At 42.0% G+C, this 27,567-nt stretch overlaps 2 protein-coding genes across 3 annotated transcripts in view; one reads left to right on the top strand and one right to left on the bottom strand.

The window, feature by feature from the left end:
• LOC141782694 (dynein, cytoplasmic 1, intermediate chain 2a) overlaps positions 1-2,878 on the top strand; it is a 21,683-nt gene extending 18,805 nt beyond the window's left edge. For both annotated transcript variants that reach the window (XM_074659327.1, XM_074659326.1), the window contains 4 exons: positions 620-764; positions 1,230-1,370; positions 1,566-1,691; positions 1,955-2,878. In XM_074659327.1, the coding sequence (XP_074515428.1) occupies positions 620-764; positions 1,230-1,370; positions 1,566-1,691; positions 1,955-2,068 (526 nt within the window). In that variant the 3' untranslated portion in view covers positions 2,069-2,878. The remainder of the gene's footprint in view (positions 1-619; positions 765-1,229; positions 1,371-1,565; positions 1,692-1,954) is intronic.
• Positions 2,829-27,567, bottom strand: LOC141782693 (electrogenic aspartate/glutamate antiporter SLC25A12, mitochondrial-like). Its single transcript, XM_074659325.1, has 18 exons — positions 27,284-27,567; positions 26,766-26,819; positions 23,798-23,940; positions 22,185-22,300; positions 20,495-20,634; positions 18,185-18,331; positions 16,388-16,526; positions 15,285-15,378; positions 13,874-13,958; positions 12,497-12,578; positions 11,077-11,235; positions 10,051-10,103; positions 9,746-9,826; positions 7,365-7,505; positions 4,847-4,985; positions 3,703-3,861; positions 3,471-3,561; positions 2,829-3,382 (listed from the first exon to the last, which is right to left on the bottom strand). Exons 1-18 carry the CDS (start codon positions 27,293-27,295, stop codon positions 3,193-3,195), a joined length of 2,025 nt encoding a protein of 674 aa, XP_074515426.1. The 5' UTR covers positions 27,296-27,567; the 3' UTR covers positions 2,829-3,192.

Raw genomic sequence — 27,567 nt, 5'->3', positions numbered from 1 at the left:
CTTTCATGGCGGTTGGTCCTCTGGTGAAGAAGCAAAGAGACGTGGCTTAAATCAGAGCTGCCACTGAGTAGCGTGTGAATGTCCTGCAGTAAGCCCAGAGACCGCAGAGAGGGGATAGCTGCTAGGCTTTGCACTGCAGCATCACCTCTGTAATTGGGGGAATAATTTTCCACCTCATTTACAATGGTATGATACTCTCATCGCAGTTAATAATGCATAAGCATCACTCATGCTGAGTATTTACCTCTCTACGTTAATTATCAGAGCCTCCGTCGGGTAACAGCTCTGCAACATGTGGTTGAGGGGTTGCAGGCACTTTTGCCACCCTGCTGGTAATCGCATGATATAAGTAAATGATTAATGTGAATCCATCAGAGGTCCGTCTGCGCCTGTTGATTTCTTTCATGCTTAATGTAATACACAAACGCAGGAGTGTTAACTGTTTTTCTTTGTTTGTTCCCCTGCATGCAGTGCACAGAAATGTATATTCAAACGTGATCACGGCTGGAGTTTGTCGCTCAACATGTGCTGCTTTTTTGGAAAATTAAAATTTCTCATGCTCGATTTAATCCGTCAGCACTCAACTCAACACTTCATTTTTTTATGGTGTGCTTCACAGCAAAGCGGGCATCAGTGAGATGTTCGAGGGCCACCACGGGCCCATCACAGGGATCCACTGCCACACAGCTGCAGGGCCGCTGGACTTCTCCCACCTGTTTGTCACCTCCTCCTTTGACTGGACCGTCAAGCTGTGGAGCACCAAGGTTAGAGCACATCTAGGAAACCCCAGGATTATTTTGATTTGGCTGAAAAGACACGTCTGTGTGTAGGAAAAAGTTTCCTCCCTCTTGTGTGTTTTGTGTCTCTATAATCCAGCTTTTGTTCATTTTCAACTGCTGTATAGTTCAGGGTAATTATGTTTCTTGTTATGTTGATTTTAGAACCCGTTCAGCCAAAATAACTCATTTGTTCCCTCTAATTTAACAAGCATAAGAGTCTCACAGACACTAAAAGCTCTGCGAGGCTGATACCTGCACTCCTGATGTTTATCATCTTAGTTTAGCACTGCAAACAGCAGTTTTTTTCCATAGCAACAGTCTGTGATACAGTACATAGCAACGGTCTGTAATATCTTTGTATAAATAGATGCATAGATAGACACCCATACAGCAAAGTTTAAAATCATGTTATATTTTTTAATCTTTCTTTCCCCTCAAATGTGTCTGCAGAACAACAAGCCGCTCTACTCATTTGAAGACAACTCTGATTACGTGTATGACGTCATGTGGTCTCCGACTCACCCCGCTCTGTTTGCTTGTGTGGACGGCGTGGGTCATCTCGACCTGTGGAACCTCAACAACGACACCGAGGTATTACAGTCCTACTGACAGCACACACACACATTTCACCACTTTGATTTTTAGTTTCCCTTTACATCTTTGTAGCAGAGCCACACTCAAATCTCAGACGTTTATCTACTTTTTTTTAACTTGTGGTAGCAGAATAGAGGTTGCAGAGCATGTTTCCATTCTTCTAATTGGTATTTTATGTTGTTGTTGTTGTAGGTTCCTACCGCCAGCGTCACAGTGGACGGTAACCCGGCTCTCAACAGGGTCAGATGGGCTCATTCTGGCAGAGAAATTGCCGTGGGAGACTCTGATGGACGAGTTCTTGTGTACGATATTGGAGAGGTGAGCAGGCATGACTCATGACTTTTTACCATCAAGTTTCTCTTGAGTGTTCTGTTTTTTATTCATAATCACATGATTCAGCTTTAGTGATTGATTGCACAGCGTCTCGCGGATTTAACTCAAATGTTTCTTGATGGTTTGAGTATGTAATTCTCCACAAGTCCGTAAATAAGCATATAGAGCATTACCTGTGATCTTGTGCCACCACAGAAGCCTGTTTTTGAGATTTAAGTCATTTCTCTGTTCTACCCCCCCCCACCCAGCAAACTGCGGTTCCACGAAACGACGAGTGGACTCGTTTTGTTCGCACGCTGGCAGAGATCAACGAGAACAGAGACGACGCAGAGGAGCTGGCAGCTCAGCGCCTGGCTGCCTGATCTACTCGCCACGGAGGCGATGTTTAAGGGGACCAGTGGCGCGCTTGTTAATATCAGCCTTGTTTTTTGATGGAAGGAAAAAAGATGAATCAGAGAGAGAGAAGTATGGACATCTTTTGATTTCTTACACCTTTCTTTATTCGGACAACTTTGCCTTCTCAGTTAGCTGGACCGTCTTCTACCAGTCTTCCTTGGATTAACACGGCCGACAGGGCTATCGACCTCAGACACTAACATTAAGCCATATTCACAAAACCGGTCGTCCTTTCTCCAGCCAGATGCCTTAAACTTTAATTTTGATTGTAAAATCTTACATGTGTTCATTTAGGGCATGTTAACATACATGAGCCTTAATTTTTAGTTTGTCAATCCAAATAGGTAACACTCGTAGCCGAGTTCCATTTCCACCAAAGTTGTAGTAAAGCAATCACATCTTTAAAACTTCCTATAACTGTAGAACCATGTTGTCATCTCCGTTCCTTTCAGATTTGATAACCTAAATATTCACTTGTTTGTAAAATACTGAAATGTCCAAAACCCAGATGTCTTTCTACTTTCTATATTGTTCTATACTGCACCAGTTTCCACTTAAATCAGTGCAGCTGGTTAGACTGGACATAGTGGAATATCCTCAATGCCTAAGACGATGATCATGTATGCTGTAACTGCACAGTGATGTGTCAAAGATCGTTTGTTTAATGAAGAATCTCAAAGCTTGGTGTCAAAAACTGAGAATGTACTTTTCACACTGTAGAAGCAACCACTTTGAATGATTTATTTCAATAAAATACAATAAATACATTTAAATTATTTCCAGAGTGCCCTGGTCATGATTTCAAAATAAACACTTTTGAAAACATCTGTACATTCTTTGTGTCTCTGAAGTTTTTAACTTCACACATGCACACCAAAGCTATTGCACACTCAGAAAACGCAGTTACAATCCTTCGTCATGCCCATAATGTCCCTCTGTAGAGAAGTACAATATGTACTATAAAGTTGTGCAAGCTATGCAAAAGAAAACGCAATAAAGCCATACCCATGCAGCATTTAAAGTAAGACAACCGCTCAGATGTGTTTTAAGATAAACGTGGCTCAATAAAACCGTTCTGGAGCATGCAGCTTTATGAAGCCTCCGCTGGTTTGATTGTCGGCTCTTCAGAAGGCTTGAACTTGGGCAGGTGCAGACCAAACTTTCTCTCCACGCCGGCGAAGGTTGCGGCAGCCAGATGGTAGCCGCCTACGTGGTCTGCGGTCACAGACGGGAGGTCCTTCATGGTGGGTACGGGAGTGGGCTCCGAGCCGGCAGGACGACTGAGGAGAGAGTCAGATCAGTGTAAGACGTACTTCTCGACACTGACGAGAGGTACGTACCTGCGCAAACGGGGTTAAAAGTACTTACTGTCCTCCGAAGTCAACGTACAGCCACCTCTGTAACAGTTCATAGGTCACCAGGGTCACACCGAACTGCGGTGATGATCTGCACACGCGAGCTAATGGAAAATAGTTTGAAAATTACAATGAGGGTTTTTAATATTCTTGCGGTGCCTTCTAGACAATTACAGCCGCCACGGCGAGCCTCATTTCCCAGTCATGAAACCACTCATAGGGATGTTGAGTGTGTGTGCGTTTACCTCCCGCGCCCTTCCAAAACGCCCTGAACCCTTCCTCCTTGAGGATCTTCCTAAAGCAGTCGATGACTCCGCTGTATGACGTCTGGCCGGCTCGGGCCGCCACCTGGAGCCTGGTCTTGATGACATCAGCAGGGGTCACCAGCGAAGCCGCCGGTATACCTTCAGAGACGTTTCACAACAGACATAATGTAGCGCTTTCACTATGTACGGATGGATGTCTCATCCTCACATCCCTGCAGCAGCATCATGCAGGGCCTGAAATGGGTAGAGCTGTATAGTATATGACACAAGTACTGTATATACGTATATACAGATATAGATATATATATATACACCGATCAGCCATAACATTAAGACCACAGAGAGGGGAAGTGGATAACATTGATTATCTCGTTACAATGGCATCTGGCAGTGGGGTGGGATATATTAGACAGCAAGTGAACATTTTGAACTTTGAACTTTGTGTTGTAAGCAGAAAAACTGGGCAAGCGTAAGAATGTGAGCGACTTTGACGAGGGCCAAATTGTGATGGCTAGACGACTGGGTCAGAGCATCTCCAAAACTGCAGCTCTTGTGGGATGTTCCCGGTCTGCAGTGGTCAGGACCTGCCAAAAGTGGTCCAACGAAGGAAAACCGGTGAACCGGCGACAGGGTCAGACCCAAACCCAAGGCTCATTGATGCACGTGAGCAAAGGCTGGCCCGTGTTGTCCGATCCAATAGAAGAGCTCCTGTAGCTCAAATTGCTGAAAAAGTTAATGCTGGTTTCCGATAGAAAGGTGTAGGACACACAGTGCATCGCAGTTTGTTGCGTATGGGGTTGCGTAGCCGCAGACCGGTCAGGGTGCCCATGCTGTCATAATGTTATGGCTGATCGGTGTATATATACAGTAGAGAGAGATAGATAGATACTGTAGATATAGAGATAGATAGATAGATAGAGAACGATAGATATAGAGATAGATATACAGTAGATAGATATAAATATAGATATAGATATAGATAGATAGATGGATAGATATACAGCCAGGGTATTGTGTGATTCAAACAGGAAAGCAGAAACCAAAACGCAGTTCTTGGAGCAGAAATTGTGACAAATCCCTGAATTAATCTCGCATGTTGCTGAGCTTTCCAGATGTTTGTTACCTGCAATAGCTCCAGCAGTGAGCAGCTGTAGCGCCCCCAGGCTTCCGTCCTCATCCGCCAGTTTCGCCTTGGTGTGGGCATAAACAGGAAAGTAGATGGCGGAGAAGGGGATGTCGCGCAGGAAGCACGCTTTGGCTCCCTGACAGAAAAAAAGAAAAAAAAAAGATCAATTTAAATACACATCATGGCCACAGTCAGAGGCGGCGGTTGAGGAGGTTTGTCTTGAGGATTAAGTGGTCTGGGAGCTGTCTTGTTCAACCTACAGGGGGCTTTAGTGCTGATGATGGAGCCAAAGAGCCCCCAGGCAGAGCTGCAGCACGGGGCCTCCAGAGAGAGATCCATCACACACACACACACAGGCACACACACACAGATCACTGCCATGGACCCCGGTGTGCTTGGTCCTTCTGCCAAGAGGAAATCAGCTTTTTTTTTTTTTTTTTTAACAAGCCACACACTGTCTGCTACTCATTAAAATATGGAGTATGAGCACATGACTCTATGAGCTGTAAGTAAACCCACAAGGATCTGGAAAAGGAGCAGTAGCAAAGCATAATCTCTCACTAATTTGCTGTTGGTTGTCGGCCACAGCTCCTTTCTGCATGTTGCAACGCTGTTTTGGAAAATTGCAACCAGTCAGCAAAAGGACTGTTTGATCTTCAAATTTGTGATCCTGACCTCCATTATGTCTGTATACACACACACACAAATGTTTGTTCAAATACAGTAGTATTTCATCTGTGTATCATTACAGGAAAAAACATTATGTTAATATACAACTCAAGTACTGTATTTTACTTGAGTATGTCCTTCAATGTTACTTTATTGTACTAATATTGTACTTTTTACTTCACAATGGTTCTCCTAAAAACAGACGCGATGTTAAAGATTAAAGTACCAAACAATACAGCTAAAAGTAACTCTACCATAACCTACTACCGGATTAAAAAGCTTTTTAAAAGTGAATGCACTATTCATAACAATCCAATAAAATCATTTATAATTTATTTTTATTTTTATATATTGTCAGATGGTTTTCATATAGAGCAGGTCAAGACCGTACTCTACCGAACCATTTTTTTTTTTTGTGAAAAATCTAAATCTACAGAACAACAAATCACTGTAGCTGTCAAATACAGCACATATAGTGGAGTAAAAAGTACAATATTAGTACAATAAAGTAACATAAAAGGACATACTCAAGTGAAAAACAGTAGGCTACTTGAGTTGTTTATTAACATAATGTTCTTTCCTGTAATGATACAAACATTTGTTTGTGTATACAGACATAATGGAGGTCAGGATCGCAAATTTGAATATCAAACAGTCCTTTTGCTGACTGTTTGCAATTTTCCAAAACAGCGTTGAACATGATAGAGTGCTCCAGGGATGACGTATTTTTGTAAGCCAACCAGGAGGTTAGCATCGCCCGGGTTCCCTCGACAAAAAGCCAATGGGATTTTTCCTTTGAGTTTTGGATTATTGCAGAAAATAAGCTCTGTGGCAAACAAACGTTTATGATACTTGCACGTTTTGTTCAGCAAGATAATCTCCACAAATGAACACCACTTCTATGATTTTTGAAACATGAATGCAATCGCCAGAAGTAAAAAGCTAACGTTAGGCTATAAACAAACTACAACACGGTCGAATGAACGCAGGTATACACAACAAGGCTGTAAAGCGTGATGACGTTTAGTAGTCTCATTTAGCCACTTGTTAGCAAACGCCTTTTTAAAAGACACATAAAGGCTTCAAATTCACGAGTGAGGTATTTATTAATGTATTTTATGTCGTAGAACAAAACGTTAAAATCTCTTAAACTGGTGTTAACCACAGACTTTATTTCTGGCATCTAACTAAAAACCCAGTAAAAAAAAACATTGACTTCCAGACGAGGGAACCGGAAGTGCTAAAATGCGAACTCATTTCCGGGTTTTAGGACGGATTCCTGCACCACTTTATATTACACTTTGCAAAATAATTACTTTTACTTGTGATACTTAAGTACATTATTCTGGTAATATTTTTATACTTGTTTAAGGTAGTATTTTGCATGGAGGAACTTTACCTGCGGCTAAGTGCTGTTCCATTGTAGTATTACAACTATTACTTCAAAGTAGAGCTGAAATGTTTATTTGATTAATCACAATCAAATGAATCTGCAACTATTTTAATTCAATTAATGGTTTATGTAATTTTTGAAACAAAAATAAAATTGCTTAGTTCCACCTTATTTGTGAGGATTTGCTGTTGTTCTTTGTCTTATGTGAAAGTAAATTGAATCTCTTTTTGAATAGTGGACAAAAACAAAACACCTGATTTTTCAATTTGAATCATTGGTAGATTAACGTCTGAAAATGTCTTCCATTGTTACTGTATGAACTGAAGTGAACAATAAATAAACTCCCCGTGTTTTCAGTGTTGTATCTCAGGAACATGAGAGCACCTTTCACTGCCCTTGTATAACAGAGGTTGATGCTGCAGACGTCACGGTGCTGCAGAGGTGCTGACCTACCTTGTAGAGGCCAAAGAAGCCCAGGTCCCTCACAACACTGAGGGCTTTGACCCTGGGGCCTGTGGTGATCTCTCCAGCCACCTGCAGACGGATCTTAACGATCTCCAGAGGATTGGTGAAAATCACCTGGGAAGCTCCGGCCTGCAGGATAAAGAAATAACTGATGAGTGTGGTTTATATGCACACCGAGATTGAGTGAGTTTACACATCTCTAAGGGGTGAACTTTGGGTGAAAATGTAATGATGTGTAAGCAGAGTTTTCTAATTATCTCAGTAAACTTCAGCACAAAAGGCGCTTTTTTCCCCACTGATTTCATAAAGTAAGAGAGTGGCCTTGACAGGAGGAGGAAAAAGCAAGCATTGATAGAGGAACAACCGGGGTCAGAGCAGAGCAGGCGTAGGGTGAAGAGAAGCCCCGGCTCATGGTCGGGAGGCTCTGACCCTGGCACCAGCCCTCTGCCCCCTCGCCTCCCCTGAGGCACCTCCTGTGGCAGGGTGAGCGGCCCAGCCTGGCCTCGCCTCGCACACACTTCCCCAATTCACCCCCATTCCCAGGGGAGAGAGCGCTGAATCACCCGGACGGCTCGCACTGCCCTGAAGGCATGACACCCTCTGACTCGGGCACATTTATCACCCTCCCCGAATCTAATCAGGCCCCAGGATGGCTGCTGGTGACATTCAGGGCAGGGGTCTTATCTGTAAACATCCGAGCAAAGGGCTAAAAAAAGCTCTGGCACATTTAGTCATTTTCAAAGTGGAGGGGGGAATATCCGCTGCTCTGAAGATTGATGCATCTCTTTTATCTTCTCCAGTCCGATGGGAGCGATAATTTAACAAGACGTCAGATTAACCAGACTTTTAACTTTCGTAAAATAAAGTCCAATTCATATCAACAAATATAAATCTAAATGAGCACGCAGGCCATAGATGGGATGTATCCTGATTGTGTATTGGAAACATCCCTGTTGTCCTGTGTGTGGGGACCTGCACTGTGAACACACCTCAGGTATGCACCGCGTTGTCAAACTCAATCACACTGAGCCAGAGCCAGCTTCATCCAGGACCCTCCGGGGCCTCTTCCTACAATTACACCCTGACAGGGGTCACGACCCCGCAGACCCCGCTTCTCTGTGAGCAACCTGCGGGCTCTGCTGCCAGGCCCGGCCTGTTTCGCTTCACCACAGCCAGTGGAGACGCAGAGTGAAGGAATTACATCTTTAATCTAGTGATGCACTCAAAAGATGTTATTATGTTGTAATTTGGCCAAGATTTTTTTTTTTGAAAAGTCCCAATTTAGATGATTAAGGGATGAAAGTTAACTTCTGTATTCATGTAGGATGTCAGGAAGATTATCTGACATAAGAAGCTACGTAATTATAATCTCTCACACAAACTCACTTAGACTTTTTAAATGAGAATCATGTGACAGAAATCTCAAATTTTAAATAAATTACCACAAAATAATCTGGTAAAATGTGTCCTTGGTTGAAACGTAAAAAATAAGTTAGTTCAGTTCAACTGACTGGTGTGATTTCAGGATGAAAATAGTCAGTGGTGGAGTGTAGCTAAGTACATCCACTCAATTACTCAATATGAGGTACTTGAGTATTTCCAATTCATGCTACGTTATGATTCTACTCCACTACAGTTCAGAAGGAAATGTACTTTTTACTCCACTACACTTATCCTACAGTTTTAGTTACTAGTCACATACATAACATATGAAGAGCTTATAAAATATGAAGGATATTGTTATAGATTAAACTACTCAACAGTACATGAAATAGTGTAAACCTCGACCAATGCTACCTAACTACACATTAATGCATCAGTTATAATAATCCAATAACATAATATATAATATTATAACACTCACGCGGGACATGTTTCTAAGTTAAGAGTACTTTTTGCTAATAATACTTAGTACTTAAGTGACATTCTGGAGGATCTGGATACTTCATCCACCACTGTATATAGTCATTAGACCTTGCCTGTTAACAAACAGCTATGTAGCAGGTACAACATTTATATCATCTTGTTAAACATCCAATATTCAATATGCAGAATCTAATATGCATCCTGTACTTACTGATGAACTAAAATATTGATCTATCTTATAAGACTAGCTGGTGCCATTGGTATCAGCTAATGGGGATCCTTTTTAAATAAATAAAATAAATAAATAAGCAAACAAGCAAGTTGAATATACACAAAAAATATTATTAAAATGTAAGAGTTAAATTAGTTTAAATTGGAGGAAAATAATTTCAGATTTTTACCCACATTAATTACTTATATTGTGTATATTTTGTGTGTCTTTTAGGTGTTCCTTTACTTGTTTCCGAGTTCATCTAGAGACTGAATTTAAAAGTAATGCTTACACATCCACCAGCGAGAATCTCTGCAGGCAGAACGATGGCATTATCGTCTGTGGTGAACTTGTCCCTGACAAAATCATTCATCTGAAAAAAAAAAAAAGAGGAAAGAAGACATGAAGATAAAAAGGCAGATGAGACACAATCCCAATCTTGATAGAGGGGCATTAATGTTAACTTGTGGTTGCAGTCACATCTTGATTGCGAGAGGAGTGCGTTTCTTCTGTGCTCTATGCATGTTTTTCATTCGCGGGTGAATCATTCGGAGCAACTTTTTTGAACACTCTGAGCTACACAGTGGAATGACTTGCCGTGAGTTTGATAGCTTTCTCCGGGGCGACGCCGATGAGCTGCGGGAGCAGACCTGCAAAATATTATTCATAGATACCATTAGAATACCTGACAGAGAGAGAGAGAGAGAGAGAGAGAGAGAGAGAGAGAGACAACGCCTGGCTCCAAATGAATGCACATTTTTATCTCTGCTGAATGAATACATCCACTGACAGCTAGAACAATGTAAGCTGCAGGGTCCTTGTGTGCGTAAAACAAACCCATAAATATTTACAGATGTGGCTGATACATCTGATGCACCACGACACAAAGGTCCTATTGAAAGTGAACAAAAGTGCAAAAATATGACACTGCTGGTGCGTATGGGATCAGCATTGTTGAGGCCTGATCCCACTGTTGGTGGGGAACAGAGAGAGCTGTGTGGTCAACGGACAAGATCGGGGGGGGCCGGGTGCTACGGTGGCGATAACCGCCATACTGTTTCACCGTCTGTCCTTCATCGAGCCAGATAAACTTCTGAAGGAGCTGCTGAGTGACTGCTGCTGGTATGCGGCCAGAAAACAGCCGAGCGTGTCTGTCTCTGAGTCAATCAGCCTCTTATCAGGTGCAAGAGAGGAGGAAGGAAGGCAGAGGGATCAGAGCAACAAAGAGCTGCAGTGGTGGAGGTAGCAGTAGATGGCAGTCTTGACTTCCTTCATATGAGCAGCCTGAGGGTAGAAGTGTTGTATATCACAAGCCTTCAGCACCATTATCACACAGCCGGGCAGAGGCAGATCAGACAGCGCTACTACATGAATTCTGCTGGTCATTTTCCTCGGGGAGCTCTCCCAGGTATCGAGATAATGAAAACGCGACCCCTGGGTGTTGCTTTATTCACTGCCGAACAGGGAGGGCAAAGGTTTCTGGTATCAATTAGCGAACCATGCTGCTGATATTAGCACACTGACAAATCCTAATGCTTTCCCATCAGACGGTTTGTTTTGCACGAGAGCCACATGTTAGACCTGCGCACAGATTTCCTTTTTATAAAATCTGTAAAGGATTACCTCTGTAGAATCCGAAGAAGCCCTCGTAACGGAGCACTTTCTTCGCACAGTCGAAGCTGTTCTTGTACATCAGCTCTCCTACGAAGGAGCTCGTGGAGCGTTGGTTCTGCATGCGCGTCTTCACCAGGTCGATGGGGTACACAGCCGTGGCACCGGTCGCTGCAAAACACACACAGTCACTGGTTGAAATCATTGTGTTTTTCTAGAAACGATGTTTCGGCAGCATTTCTGAGCATCTCAACATGTTACACATTATGTTACTACAAATTCATTAGCTCGTATGTTTTTTCTCAGACACATACTGTGAGGATTAGGGCTGCAACTAATAATTCTTTACATTATCGATTCATTGTTTTGTCTGTTAAATGTCAGAAAAGACAGAAAAATGCTAATTTCACAGAGCCCAAGGTGGCATCTTTAAATTCCTTGTTTTGTCCGACCAACAGTCCAAACACTAAAGCTAATCTATTTATTGTCATATATGACAAAGAAAGCAACAAATCCTCACATTTGAGAAGCTGAAACTGGTGAATATTTGGACTTTTCTCTTAAAGAATGACTGCCTAGTTGATTTTTTAATTAATAAATACATTTTCTGTTGCTCAAATAATAGATTTGCTAATCTTTTTTAGCTCTAAAATATAATTTTGGACAGTTCTCTTGGTACATATAAGCCATGTTGTCACCCTAATTCATTTGCTGTCTTACACAATAGTGTTGTACAATAGTAATTCAGCAGATTTGCTTGTAGAGGGGTCGTTGAATGGTCGCTGAGAAATGAACAGAAGTGTGTTTGTGTATAAACTATTACTGCGCTCAGAGTAGGAAGTCTGGTAACTGTTTGGGGAGGCAACGCTGCAGCAAGTTACTCTAAACTTGCCTTGTCTTGTCTGACATCAAAGGCTGCTGTAATGACTCTTCTCTCAAACATGCAAACAGCTCGGTCAGCACAGAAGGCCGGGTGAGAAACAGCTCATTATCTATCGGCAGTTTCACCATCGGCTCCATGATATATATCTCTTTTTGACCCTGCCTGAGTGAGTGAATGAATGAGGATTGATAAGTCTTTGTGTGTCTGGGGAGAGGACACACACACACACACACACACACACACAGGGTCAGAGTGTGTTGCTATCTGAGGTGCAGTAATGTCAGACGTTCCTTGTATCGGTTCCTTCCAGCGTAATTAGACGGAGATTCCAGGGAGTGCGGTTCCGGAAGATTTGTGTCATTCCAAAGCTCCGACCCCAACGACAGCCTGGAGCCACCGGTGGCACGGCAGCACAATGCCGGAGCCTCACATCACAACCCCTCTCCCATGCAGCACAATGGCCGGCCCCGGGGCCTCAGCGCGCCAGTCTGGCCGGCTAAGGTTACCCCTCGGGCGGGCCGGGGGCTCCGGCGCAGACATGTCACTCACCTCCAGCGATTGAGCCCAGACCGAACCTGTAGGCAGACTCTGCAGCCTGGAGCCAGACGGGCCGAGACGTTTCGTGAGCGTGCTGTATGGGAGAAAAAGACACCGGTGGTCAAATGAATCTGGAGAAAGACGGGAGGGGGGGGGGATCAGAACGCTAACCATGAACCGGCTGGCTATTAAACTATAGCGAACCAGATACATTGTGGAAAGAAAAAATGCTATGGAGTACTCAACAACGGAGGAAGGCGATGGAATGCGGACATGTATTAAATGTCATAGACGGACCTGCTCTGATACAGTCAATGACTGTGTGAACCCTGAAGTTTCCACACATGCTGCATGTGGGAGGCTACAAGTTAAAGGTCTTCTTTTATTTTTACAACAAAGTATAATTTCTCTCTTATCTACTTGATCTCTGGATCGGCATTTGATGTTGAAAGCGGAGCCGCTTTGTTTTCACTGTGGTGCAAGGGGAACAGATTAGCCCCACAAGCCTTTTCCATGTACAGATAAGCATCTACATGAATATCACACAGTTGGAGTGAGACTCTGTTAAAGCATGTGTGTGTGTGTGTGTGTGTGTGTGTGTGTGTGTGTGTGTGTGTGTGTGTGTGTGTGTGTGTGTGTGTGTGTGTGTGTGTGTGTGCAGGACTGCAGGTTGAGGCGGTGATCAACTTCTCCCAGACCAGATGCAAAGGGAGTAGAGCAGATCAGGGTTTTCCTCTTCCCAGATGCTTCCACCGAGGGTTGCATGCTAACAAGATCGAGGTCTTGATCAAAGGGTTTAAACAATTAGCCTACTTCCACTAAAGGGCAGGCCTGAGAATTGCAGCATCCCCCCCCAAAGGAATCAAATTCCAGACCTCTGAGTGTGAGTCCCAGGAGCATGAGTGGCCTGAAAGCTCTGACCACAGCCTGATATAGAGCCGTGTTATCCGGTGAAGGCAGGAACTATTTTGTTCTCCCACATCCACCTTGACTCCCACTCCCCTCCCGCCATTAGCAGACTTTTTCTAAAGGCTCCTAAAACTCCTCAAGCCCCACACTGATAAAAGCCTCTTATTAGCTTCTCAGATGTGTGATTGCAGCTCATGTGTATGTGCAGCTACACTGAATAAAAGGGGGGGAGAAGCCTTTCATGGCGAGGTGCAACGCAACAATCCATTCCTCTTCTATAACTATAATTGGTGTACTTTTATCTGGGAGTTAAAGTAATGCACTTCACAAGGGAAGAAAAACTTGGGCACTCTGCTAATTCAGCAAGAACATTCTCCCTTTTTAGCTCCTTTTCTGAGAAGGAAGCCGAGTGAGAAGAGGGAAAGGCTTTGATAAAAGGCAGGAGGATGTGAGGTGTATTAGAGGAGTCAATCAGGCTACCTGTTTCTGGGCCTCTGCTAGGTGGTATGGCATGGCTCCTTCCTCCAACGGGGCTATCCTCTCAATGTCTGCATGGTTCAGCCGCCTTAACACACAACAGCAGGGGAGGGAGGGAGTTAGGCCAGGAAAAAGCTGAAAGCCCTGCGTCTCCAGTGATGTAAGATTTTCCACAGACCTTTTTACTGGCATATAACCTGAAGTTACTGCAACTTTAATTTAAGCTTATATAAACAACAGACAAACAAAGCTGGATGAGTGCCCGTGGCCCAACAAAGTGTTTTGTTACTAAATGTTTTTGAGACACAAATATTCCCCACTGGCCTGACGCATCATAAAGTCTGCATCCATGTTTTATGTTTGTCTTGTAAATCAGCCACTGGAGCCACTGTTGTTAAACTGAATGAGCAATAACTTTATCTTTACAGCCAATAAACAGACCTGCAACATATTTATTCCATTCATGGCGGAATAAAAAAATAACACGTTTTTTGTATAAATGTTTTGAATACTCTCAGCAGAACCTACCGGGGTGATTGCATGGATTAAAGTGGAAAGATAGGTTCAATTTCCAGGTTGATTTTGGTTCATTTTTACTGACTTTGTAAGCATTCATTTTGAAACCTTACCCCACGTGCATGATATCCTTCTTTTCAGCACAAACTCAGCTATAAGTCTGATTTATAACACCTTTATTAAGCAGCCAGGGACCCCAAATGACCCCAAATGGCACATGCCTGTAAAGACTTACAAATCTTTAGTCACTCAAACTAATATTATAGAACAGTACTAGGTTGTAAAAAAATATTATTTCACTATTTATACACACAAATAGCCTACTAGGGCTGTCCTCGACCAAATAAATCCTTTGTCGACTAATCGATTAGTTGATTTAATCGACAGATCTGCAAAACTGAGTTTCTCCACAAAGAATCACATAAAAGTGCCACTTTAAATCTTGTGTTTACCAGAGATGTGCTCATAAGTTCCTTAGAAATGAGTCATTCAGCATGAAAAAGGATAAAAAAAATGACTAATCGACTAAAGAAATCTTAGTCGACAAAGGTCAAAACGTCCGATTAGTTGACTAAATGACTAAGAGGGGGCAGCCCTAACAAATACAGCCGACAAATGTAAGAAATAAAACTATAATGCAGCCTATTTACATGTAAAGTGATTTTCTTCCAACTCGTTTTTGTGCCTTTTTTAATGAAAGTCTGCATATGCTTGTATAAATATAAATAACTCACAGTTTTAAAGACTCCCTTCTGTGTTTCATGGTCTACAGACATAATGAGAAACTGTGTGAAAGCCCCACTTTAAACTGATATATGAATAAAGCTATGTTATAGTAAATAAAACATGTTCAGTGTATTCACAGAGACACATAGATGGACTCCAGAGTGATTCTTACCCGGAGTGAGAGTGGAGACCAACGAGCTGGTACAGGATGTCGATCTCCATCGGAGTGATTTGACCAAATTTATTTGCAGCATGAACAAACTCCTCTACAACGCAATAAAGAGAAGAGGAAATTAAATGATGCAAAACAGGACTTCAGGAAGCTGAGGGGTTAGCCACGGCAGGGATTTTCTATACAGCAAATAGTATCTGCAAATACTGTTCCTTGCTTGTTTTAGTGTTATTGTCAACACATCCTCATACCTAAACGACAGAATAGGTCGTTTGCCAATGACTTCCAAAACAACATGCGTGACTGCTTGAGATTACCGGCAACAGGCGCACATTCTGAAACGGTCAGACGACCTATATGGCCGTTTTTGGGGGGAGGATGGTCTATTTAATATAAACCATTAACCAAATTGTGTATGTGCCTGGAGTACACTAACTGAGCATGCATTCTCTCAGCAGCACCCTGCATCACTCTTTTATATGTGCTTTAAATTCAGTTCTTCACTGTTGCATGCTGAGAAGCTCCATTACCATCAGGTGGTCTTTCTCAAAGGAAACCTAATGGTAGCTGTTGAAGGAGGGAAAAGAGTTAGTTATTCACTTCCCTCCACAAAGACCTTCCTGTCAGGTCCAAGGATTGCAACCTTCGGTTACGAGCCTGCTTCTCTGATCTCAAGTACTGCAATGACACATTTTTCTGCCACAGATGACATGTGAGTGTTTGCTTTACACTCAATCTGTTTGGTAATACAAATAACAAGAATTATTTGCAAATACTATTTGCCCAAAATCTTTTCTAGAAGGAGGAAAAACCACAGGGAGAAAGTAGAGGAACAGTCTACATCTCAATGGGAAAACACAATTAGGAGCAGATGTGACTGACAGTACCACTATCAGTTACACAGGTCTACATGTAGGAGGTGATCTGATTGCCAGGTTAAAAATGTTCATTTACCTTCGTAATTTATCGCTACAGTAAATGCTCCCTGTGTGTTCGCTCACACCACTCTGTCAAGAAAGTTAAGACATCATCGCACAGCTACATTTCATATCACATGTGAAACGTGACTCATTTCAGTGATGCGGGGAGCATCTCAGGTGTACCTTTGGTAACGAGCGTGTCTCTGTAAGTGCCGGCGAGGGTGCTGTAAATCTTGCGGACCAGCTCCATGTTGTTGAGGAGGGCATTGAAGGCATTGAAGTAGGAGAAGCTCACCATGTGGGAGGTGCTGCCTCCTGCAACCTGGAGAAACATCCAAAATCTGTCATTGCTTCTGTGTGGGAAGAACTTGAAAATATAAATTACTAACATGGATGTCCAAGCTAACTGACTCACTGGATCCTAATAAAAGCCCCTTGAGGCAAATTTGTAACATTGGGCTATAAAAATAAAATCAACTTGGCTAAATCTTTTACTTTCTTGTAAATATTTTCTATATAATTTGGCCATTTGGGGGTAGCAGAAACAATTTATGAACACAACATTGACATATTACTTATTAGGTTCATATGGCGAACTTGTGAGCAAACAGTTGCTTATTTATACATCCAGCAGTTGCAGAGCAACATTGTCTTTCATTCATTTGGAGTTGTGTTTCTCCACACATGGTGAATGTAAGTCAAAGGGCTAGTCCACACGTAGACGGGTATTTTTGTAAACAATGTTTTTCCTCCGTTCTTAAAAAAATCCCATCCACACAAGCACAGTTTTAAAAACACAAACGCAAAAACACAATTGAAGCGCTGTCAAGGCCAGTGGGCAGATTGGGCCACACACACACACACACACACACACACACAGACACACACACACACACACACACACCGGCGATGGGGTCTGTGTCGTGGGAGTGTTGCATTGGATAAGTAGCAGTGACCTCCGTAACGCACTCTGACGCCTCTGTTCCTCAATATAGTGGAGGAGTAACTGTAGCTTATATTTATGTGTAAATATGTGAAAAGTCCTGATAGCAAGGTTATTTGGCCACATCCGCCGTTCATGGATTGTATTTAAGCTGCCGTTGCACGACATGACGCCTCATTAGTGACGCCTCACTAAGGAAATAACGGCCCACACTCTGATGCTACAAGCCAAAAACTCAGTTCCTGTAAATCTTCGTCCTGGCCAGAGTTTTACAAAAGCTCAGTATTCAGTGACCTAAAACAGCGTTTGGGTGTGGACGAAAGCCCAAAATGCATAGAAAATTTAAGTTTACAAAAATACCTACGTACGTGTGGACAAGGCGTAGGGCTTGGCGATATGGAAAAAATCAAATATCACAATATTTTTGACCACATAACTCGATATCAATATTGTGACGATGTTGTAGGCCTGACTATTGGTGCTTTCACAAAATATTTACACAAAAATAATCATCAGTAATGTGGATAATAATGAGTAAGTGGGTAAAGACAAATGATAGAACAGCTAGAACAGTCTGGTAGGTTCAGTAAATGACATCACTTTACTGTAATGCAGCCTTGAAAACCAGGAAAAGACAACACATAGTATGGTATTACGATATCCAAAATCTAAGACGATATCAATATAATATTGATATATTGCCCAGCCCTAACAAGGCCTAATATTCACTCTCCTTTTAGCTCTGTTTTTGGTCTCTACCAACTCCTGAGGGAAATATCTGGTTCTTTAGCTGCTAAATGTTCCACTATGTTCTCCAGCTAGACGCCAACTGTGTCTGTCTGCTGCTAAACACATAGTGCACTGTGGGTTTTTAGAGCTTTTGAGCTGAAAAAAGATGTTATGAGAGCGGTGACAGTGAACCAAAACAGTAAAGTTGCAGGCCGGAGAGCTAAACAATAAGCTGAAACTTCTGTATTATAAAAATATTGATATAGCTGCTTTAAATGTTTAACAACTGGTGTAGGTCTTAAACTCACTGAAACCAGGTTCTCCTCTACAAATGGAGTCAGCATGTGGTGTCTGATGGTGGCCATGATGTCGCTGAAGTCCAAGGCAGTGATGGTGCCACTTTTGTTCTTGTCCTTTTGTGCAAACGCCTGGCGGGCATGCTCCAACTGCAGCTCCTACAGCAACGCACACAAAGAGAGGAGGTCAAGCTGTTAGCTGACAAAAGAGGCAAAGAATGTGTTCCCGTGATGAGGAGCATCGCATTACAGGGAACAGCGAAATAGAAGTTTAGAGGATGAAAGTGTAATAATGTCAGCGTTGGACAGATGTGAAAGTCATCAGATGTGACAGTGTCAGACACTGGCTTTTGTAATCACCACCGTCTCTCTGGAGACTAATGGAAACCATGTCCCGAGAAGTCTGATCCCGGAGCCGAGCCGTGCGTTTTTGGTGAGGCGGCCGGCAGGTGTGTCCGCAGGAAAATGATTCAATATGACAACCACGCAATCAAATGGGGATGCAGGGGGAGGTTGACCCCGGGTCAATGTCTGCTGTCAGAGCTCATCGCGTACAACCAGAGGATCACAGAGAAACGTCACCGCAATATTCAGCTGTTACTTCATCTTTACACTCGGGTTCTGATAACCTAATCAGTGGATTGTTGCTGCAGATTAATTCTCACAATGTTTGCTGATTATATTGTTGAAAACTCATGATGATGCTTTGTCGCCTCACAAACATTATACTTTTTCATTCTTACAAATGCTCTACCTCATTGAAGTTTCAAGTACAGATACTGCAACAACCACAAGGTGGCAGAGCCAAGGCTGTTTGAAAAACAAACAATCAAATCTACACATAGATCTGCACTGTTTTGCATTTCAAGTGATACTCGGTTACAAGAAATGAAATGTGCTTGGACATGACAGAAAAACAAGACAGTAATAATGATTGATGCAAATTAAATCCTGCGCACACAAGTCTTTGGTGTAGCGGTGGGAAGCCCTAGTCAAGTATGATAAACCACAAAGTGCTCTGAGGGATCCCACACTGCAGCGCAGCCTGTCTAAGTCTGGGACCACCCAGCTTCTGCCTGAGACCACAGCCCTCGACTCCAAACCAGGGTCCTCCATGACCGTACTGCTGCTGATTTAACAACACAGAGGTCTCAGTGAGATACAGGCAACAACCAATAAAGCACAACAACAACGCTAAGTGTCTTAATGGCACACTGGGCTACCGCAAACCACCAGAACAGATGAAGAGATGAAACACTAAAGATGCAACTCCACACCACAACTCCATTATCTTAAGAGATCATATAATGTATGGCATGTAGTTCACGTCACGTCTTTTCCATTTGTCCATCAGCAGGATGAAAACACCTCGACACAGGATGAAGGTGATCATTATGAATAGTTTCACATATAATGACGCGCACTTTCTAAGATGTTGGAAAAATAAGTGAAAAATGCATTCTGTGTGTTGTCAATGTTTTGTCATTTCGCATTTACTTATAGAACTGTTTAGCTGAAGCTCTTCTTATGAGCTGCTGAGGTCAATGAAGTTACACCGTTCTCAGACTATTCAACTTTTAAACATAGAAATACAATTTTACAATTTTTCTCATTCAAATTAAAGGCTAGATTTAAGCAATATAAACAAAAGAAATGCACTTATCCTCACTTGCATTGAATGTTATTGATGTAAATGAAGGTCCAGACTGAAAGGAAGACACCCTCCGCAATAAAAGCAGCAAATTTTCACACTTGTTGAAAAATGTTAAAATGTTCTACTTAACAATGAAACGATTAACAAAATAGTTGCCAATTAATTTTCTGTTGATTGACTGATAAATCTACTAATTAGTGAGCTTTAACGGTGCTGGTAGGAAGATTCTTTTTTACAATACCTTGGACAGAGCCAGGCTAGCTGTTTCCCACTGTTTCCAGTCACTATGCTAAGCTAAGCTAACTGGCTGCTGGTGGGGCCAAGGCTTATTGAAAGAGGCTGGGACACGATCTTGAGCTATGGGGTATAACACATGCACAGTGTAACTGGTCTGGTGCTGCGGTCGTGTGTTGCTATTGGCTCAATTTCGATTTTACTGTGCATGTGTTCTACCCCAAAGATATGACAAGATGATGAAACGTGACATCTCCTCTTTTCACCCTCCTTGGGTGGGGCACAGACATGAGAGTCGAAGAATCAATCTAACTCTCGGCAGGAAAGCGAATAAGCATATTAGACTGCTTGTCTGCGACACTTGGCACAAGTTTGTCAAGCAGCTCATCGGTTCTAAAATAAAAACCGACGACGGTATAGATTTAAATGTATACCTGCAGAAACTGGGTGAACTCTGTGTAGCTGAGATTCTTGTTCCTTCCATGGCCAAAGTGTAGCCTGATGAACTCACACTCCCAGTTGAAGGGGATGTGGTGATGAACTGTGGTCTGGCTGAAGATGTCGCGTACATTCTCTGTAAAGAGTGAAAGACGAGTGAGTAATAACAAGAGACAGAGCAGAAAACATGCAAGATGCAATTGTAACATCCATCTCACGTCCTCATTCCATTTGAAGAGAACCTCGTTAAAGTAGAGGAAGGAGTCCATTTGGACGGCGAAGCTGAATAGGCTGCTTGACAGTCTCACTCCTTTTACATTTTGAGGGTTTTGAGTCCATCCAGGAAATTGTCTGCATAAGCACTGCCCTCAATTTCAGTCGCCTTTATGGAGGCTCATTGCACAGACGGAGTGTAGCAGCAGCTTCTTTGTAAGACTCTGTATCTCTTGGTTTATGACATGCTGGATTCATTTCTCTGCTTGTCAGATGGAGCTGGTTATAATGTGATGTTCCACACAGCTCGCTTGCTGTACCGCCCTGAGATGAGACTTGCTGCTAACATATATAATGCTGCTGCTACATTTATTAGCAATACATGCTTTAGTGAGAATAGCACGTGCAACCCACAACGTTCAATGTCACACTCAAACGCGCCTTGAACCCCCCTCTTGCAGTTGTTTTTAGGATTTTCTATCATCACTGTTTTCTATTACTTATTCATTTAAACTACAACAAAAATATATTAGAGGGATTAGTTCAGGTGTTTTGAAGTGGGGTTGTATGAGGTACTTATCCATAGTCAGTGTGTTACATACAGTAGATGACAGTCGGCACGCCCCCAGTTTAGAGAAACAGACAGGAGTTACCACACAGAACCAAAGCAATGTACTGCTATGGACGGGGCCGGCAGCAAAACATATTTTAGACACCTACAAGAAAGGCCCACCTGAAAAAAAATCAGTATCAGTTTACGCTATATTTAGAATACTTTCACCGCTATACCTTGCCGTCAGACAGCCATTTCCGACAGGGAACTGAAGCCTTTGTATCAATCTATGCTCTCGCCGAAGCCACCAGACTCCATTGAAAAAAATGTCATTGAATTGAAAAAAAATTAAATCAAACTAAACCGATCGAGGTAGTGGTAGACCAGCAACCCCCGTGTTCTGCGAGGAAGAATTACAGTCTTTTTCAATGGAGTCTGGTTGCTTTGGCAAGAACATAGATAACAGCTTCATTTCCCCGTCGGAAACAAAGACTGTATAGCTGTCTGACGGTAAGGTAAACCGGTGAAAATATCTTAAATATAGCGTACACTTAAACTGATATTAATTTTTTTAGATGAGCCTTTCTTTTAGGTGGCTAAAATAGGTTTACTGCCAGCCCCGTCCACAGTAGTACATTGCTTTGGTTCTCCTGTCTGTTTCTCCAAGTTGGGGACGTGCCGACCGCCATCTAATACACTGGTAATACACTGACTATGGATAAGTACATCATACAACCCTACTACAAAACACCTGAACTATCCCTTTAAATGCCTTTCATTACCTACGTGGTGTCAACATCTTTAGTCAAGTCATTCTAATATTATGGTGTTTAAACTATGTGTACATAACATGATGCGTAGTCCCCTGTAGTCGAGCATGACGGACACCCCCACACCAGCGTGCACCACCATGTACATACCAAATGAGATGTTCCCTGTGCCGGTCTTGTCAAACAACTGAAAGGCAACTATGAACAGGGCATCCGGGGCACACAGAACTGATTCAAAGGCCAGAAACTCCTGGAAAGAGATCAGTCTGTTTGGACAAGAAAGAAAGAGTGCTATCTGAACAAAGTATCTTTGACAAAATTACCCAAAAAAAAACATTAAACACATGGAGAGCAAGCAAATGCAGGAATGTGATCCGAAACCTATTTTTCCGCTAAGCTTCAAAGTTAATTCTTGGCCTTGGAAATAGCATTTGACAAAAACAAAATATCTCCAACAAGGTCCATTTAGCAGCTTTAATGGAGCTTTCAATCATATCACATGATCTTCATCAGCAAAAGGTGTTTGCCCATTTGTAGGTCCATGTTGAGCTTCAGAGTTCATTATAAACTATATACATGTATTACTATTAACAATAAATTAGAATGAACTTCGGAGTTCAACTTTTAAGCCAACAAGGATGAGAAGTCCTTAATATGCTCAAAAAAAGGGGGATTTGAACATCTATGGACCTTTTTTAATTGTGTTTATGAGGTCTAACTGCTGCGCTGCACTCTTCATTAAAGGTTACACGTGCAGCTAGAATGGCTTATCATATCACTGGATTTTAAATCGATCAGCTGTGGTGTAAAACTGACTGATAAGATACTTATTTACTCCGCAAACATCATTGAGATAAATCATTAACAGGCTCTTTGGCACATAACTACACATGTTGGTGGCACACTGCCTCGGTGAATCTGAAGAATCAACAGAGCGAAACAGGTGAGGCACTGAGAAGATTATACACAGATTATGAAAATTGGGTGTCAAAGTGGTCTTAAAGGTTAATTGCTGCTTAATCATGTGATATCCAGATGGTTTGTTGACTTGAAAGTGCCTTAAGAACCTGGTGAAACAGGAATACATGCTTTGCTTTGTGGTAAATACCCATAAAAACTACATTTATCTGGTTCTAAATGGATGGAAGTCAAGGGGGCAAATGAGATTTTGGCCAAGGCACCGGTTTATTGCAGCAATACATGCACAGGTATTTGTGACACAAGTTCAGAAACCAACAGAACCTGTACTGACATTATATAAGTACATTAAACACAACATAATCCTCACATAACAGCTACTGCTGTGCTTTGGTCTTGTGAAATAATACCAACTCATGTACAGCAGTACTGTGCTGACAGCATGTAATCTGCAATGCTCACTCAGGATAACAAACTATGACATGTAATATTTACTTTTATATACATTTAAGTAGCAGCGGTGGCCTCCACCGGCAAAACTGTCACCACTGCTGGAGAAATGTCAAGATAATGGAAAAATCATGTTGTTTACCAAAGGAGATTTTTAAAATAAAATTGACGGTTAATGTATAAAGAAATACCAAGAGGCTATTTTAGACCAAAACAATTTATTACAGCTGACACTGGGAATTTAAGTGTGAGGAAACCTGCGCTCCGAAAATGAAAAAAAAAAGAAACGAGGTCTACAAAACATTTTCTGAGGAAATACAGACACAAACATGTATTAACATAATCTCTGCATCAACTTCTACAGCAACGTTCCTTACATCACTGTAGGCACTCACCCATCTTTAGTAGTGTCAGCCACTCCAGCTATCAGCTCCACTGTTTTGGGATTATGCTGAGGCTGTGCATGCAGACCCAGGTAACTCTGCACAAAGTCCCCGGGGGTCATGTAACGCTCTCCATCCTCCACCACACTGGCATACTGCAGAGGAGACACAGGAAAAGCTGTAAACAACATGGATATAATGTACATAATGTGGGTTTAGATTAGGACGCGGTAGGGTCGAATTTTCCATTGTGTGCATAGAAAGACAATGATGTGGAGCACTGAGAGAGAGAGAAAAACAAGTCTGCTTTTACTGCAGGTCGCTCAATTGCTTTTCTTTGTGACAATAAGGTGTTTGTGTACAGTTTTCTATACCAGCACACGTGGTTTACTGGCGGTACACAGTATTTTAAATTTATCCAATGCTTCCCTGCATCACATCATGATAAAATGCATTGAAAAGCATCAGTCTCTTTCAAATCATTGTCATCCTTTGACTTAATGAAGGGCAGAGACACGTCCCCTAATATGACCATATCCATCTCATTAACAGATGGAGACAATTACAACAATTACATTTAAAAAGAAAAACATCAGATACACAACATAACATACAACAGAAATGGTGCATGCTATGCTGTCCTGCAATATATTGCATGATTAGTGTTTTGGTGACAGTGTATAATTGAGTTTTAACCTTTATTTAGTCCAGGGAAGTACTGCTCAGAGCCAGGATCAAGAACACCCTGTTCACTCACACAGTTGCACATATTCACACCTGGAATATTTTATGTTTCTGCTAGATTTGTGTTGCTTACTTTACATTTTGATTTTAGATTTGCTCATTTGTTAACTTTTGTTGATTATATGACTTTTGTATTTGCTTATGAGGCTTATTGAGGTAAGATTCGTTCTATAAACCCCTTGTTTTAATCTCACCTGCACAACTTTTTCTTTTGTTGTTGTATTTCTGCTGCTTTGTTTTATTATGCGAACAAATAAATCTCAAACCTCAAGCTGCCCAGTACAATCTGCTCGCTCCACTGGAGCATTTTGGGGTTCAGGGTCTGGCTGGAGGGAACCTCTGGGATGAGTAAGTGTTGCTCTTTAGGTTTCTCCACCCAAATTGTATCCTGTCGGTCTGGGGGTTAAACCGGGACCTTCCAATTCTCTAACCTTAAGGCCAACACTACCGAAAATTGAGTGAGCGATATGTATAAAATCTTCTATCATGCCATAATGATATAAATTGTGATATACAAAATTTTCTGGAAATTAACTTATTACCCATTTATGAATACTGTATGCCGATGAGAATGATTATTTTTGGCTAATCTATTGATTTAAATGCCTGAAAAAAGGTGCTTCATCACATAAAAGTAAAACTCCTGTGAGTCTAATATTAACGTAAATCTGTCCTGCTCATTGATTCGCAATGACCTGAAACAACCAGAGACTGTAATATAATAATAATAATTATACATGATATTTGGTGGCGCCTTTCAGGATAAAAACAGCCAAACACGACGGAAACACCAGTAGAGCAAACATAACAAGAGACATTTAGACAGACATATATGAGGGGGGAATAAAACAGACCAATGTTAAAGGAAGGACACAGAATGATGGACGCTACAGTGAGTAGGCCAGTGTGAACAGGTGAGGTGGGATTTGAATGTTGTGATAGTGTCATACTGTCGGATGTGTGGAGGGAGGGAGTTCCAGAGACTGTAGCTCCTGTCTTAAAGGAATACCTCGGTATAAATGGTACAGAAACATTTCTGACAGTCAACAAACTTCAGTTGTCTCACGATATATTTTGTCATAACACCCAGATCAAGTTTGAATTGATAAAATGCATTGCACACATGATATAATCAATAACTATTGCCTTGCAAGCGTTGTGTTGCGACTGTTTCCCTTGACTGAAGCAAAAACATGCACAGTCAGCCCAGCGCTGTGCTAAACCTGAGATCTCAGTCGGGCTTTAAGACGTAAGGTCATTTATAGAGCCTGGTTTGGGTTTCAAGTTGGAACAGAGATAGATCTGGAAACACAAGCGCCACATGAACTGGCAAGAGAAAGGCCACGCTCATGAGTCTGAGCCAAGCTCAGATAGAGAGAGCATGGGATAAACAGAGAAAGAGTGTGGGAGGAGACCTTCACGCCAAGTGTTTTCAGGGCTACAATTCAATGCACTCTGCTGAATTAATGTTTTAAGTGAAAATATTAATTCCAAGCAATTTATTGCCACATTACTCCATCACATGATTGTGTATCCATTTACCCTCACAGTAGGCCTCAAGTAGTTCTTAATCAAATTATACAGGCAGTCAGAATGAGCTTCCAGTAATTAACTCTTCCACCTGAATATGCATTACAAATTAAGCAGCCCTCTTATAGTGGAGTCAAGAGATGTGGAGGGCGACTTGTACCTCAAACAGAGTCCCTACTTTCAGGAACAAGTTTATACTCCAAACAAGACATGTGGGGGTAAACAAGCCTACACACTAATGGTAGCGAACGGAGCGTGATGAGAAATCCAATGACAAGCTGGAGATCAAAGCACACATGAAGTCAAAGCGAGTGGAAGATTCTCTGTTGAAGCAGATCCAAAATTAGTCTAAGCATTTGTGTGACCTTTTGTGAACTATTTATCCAAATGGACACCACGGAGAAACTAGTCACTGACTACAACACGTTAGTAGACTTTTAACACACAGTTTCTATATGTATTTGTGTTGTTGACAAGTAGGTTAAAGCTCCACATGTAATAGACTTGTAACACAGTTTCTATATGTATTTGTGTTGTTGACATGTAGGTTAAAGCTCCACATGTAATAGACTTGTAACACACAGTTTCTATATGTATTTGTGTTGTTGACAAGTAGGTTAAAGCTCCACATGTAATAGACTTGTAACACACAGTTTCTATATGTATTTGTGTTGTTGACAAGTAGGTTAAAGCTCCACATTCTTACCTTCAAAAATATAGTCTTCAAGTCATGTGGGTCACCTCTTTTTGTTGATTGCACCTATAACACATAAATTGGAATTTGCTATAAGGAAAATTCAGATTATCACAGTGGTGCCTAAACAATTAAGGATACTGTACCTATAATGTTCAACATGTTAATCACTAAATTCAGGCTGTCACTGTTTAGCTTTGATTTATTTTAGCATATCGATCACAGACGACTGTAAGAACAACTACAACACCATGCATGTGACAATAACCGTAAATAAAGCCCCCTTCAAGCCAACATCTCTCATATTGGACATGCAAAAGAGGAATTACAGTTGTCTCTGCGAGGCCTGCAGAGATGCATCTATGTAAAGCTGCAGAAACAATACAGGAGTGAGAGACTCCGCTGCATTTGTGACAAGAGCTTTAAACCCACGCGTCCGCACTGACATGCTGTCCTCCATGCTGTATCCGACGGCCGCTTTACTGCCTTTTAAAAATTAATATCTGAATAAGAAATATTGACAGAGTCACCTTGACCGCCATGCTGGGTGTGACGTCAGCTGCAGTGGACTAGCGCAGGCGCTGGGAGAGAGGAGAGCATGACAGGACCGCCGAGGTCTGAGACACCACATGTATATTTAGCAGAGTATTGTCCCTCTCTGTCTGCAGGGCGGTGTGTGTCGGTGTGTCGGCTCCGGACAGAGAGAGACTCTGGTCCAGGAGATGTGTGTGTGTTACAGCATTTCCGGTCTGCTCGGGTCACACGAGGACACGGTTCACTGTTCCTGCAGACAATAAAACAGGACAGCACAGTG

Source organism: Sebastes fasciatus, chromosome 14 (genome assembly GCF_043250625.1).
Source record: "Sebastes fasciatus isolate fSebFas1 chromosome 14, fSebFas1.pri, whole genome shotgun sequence".
NCBI lineage: Eukaryota > Metazoa > Chordata > Actinopteri > Perciformes > Sebastidae > Sebastes > Sebastes fasciatus.
This window is presented reverse-complemented; position numbering and strand designations above follow the sequence as displayed.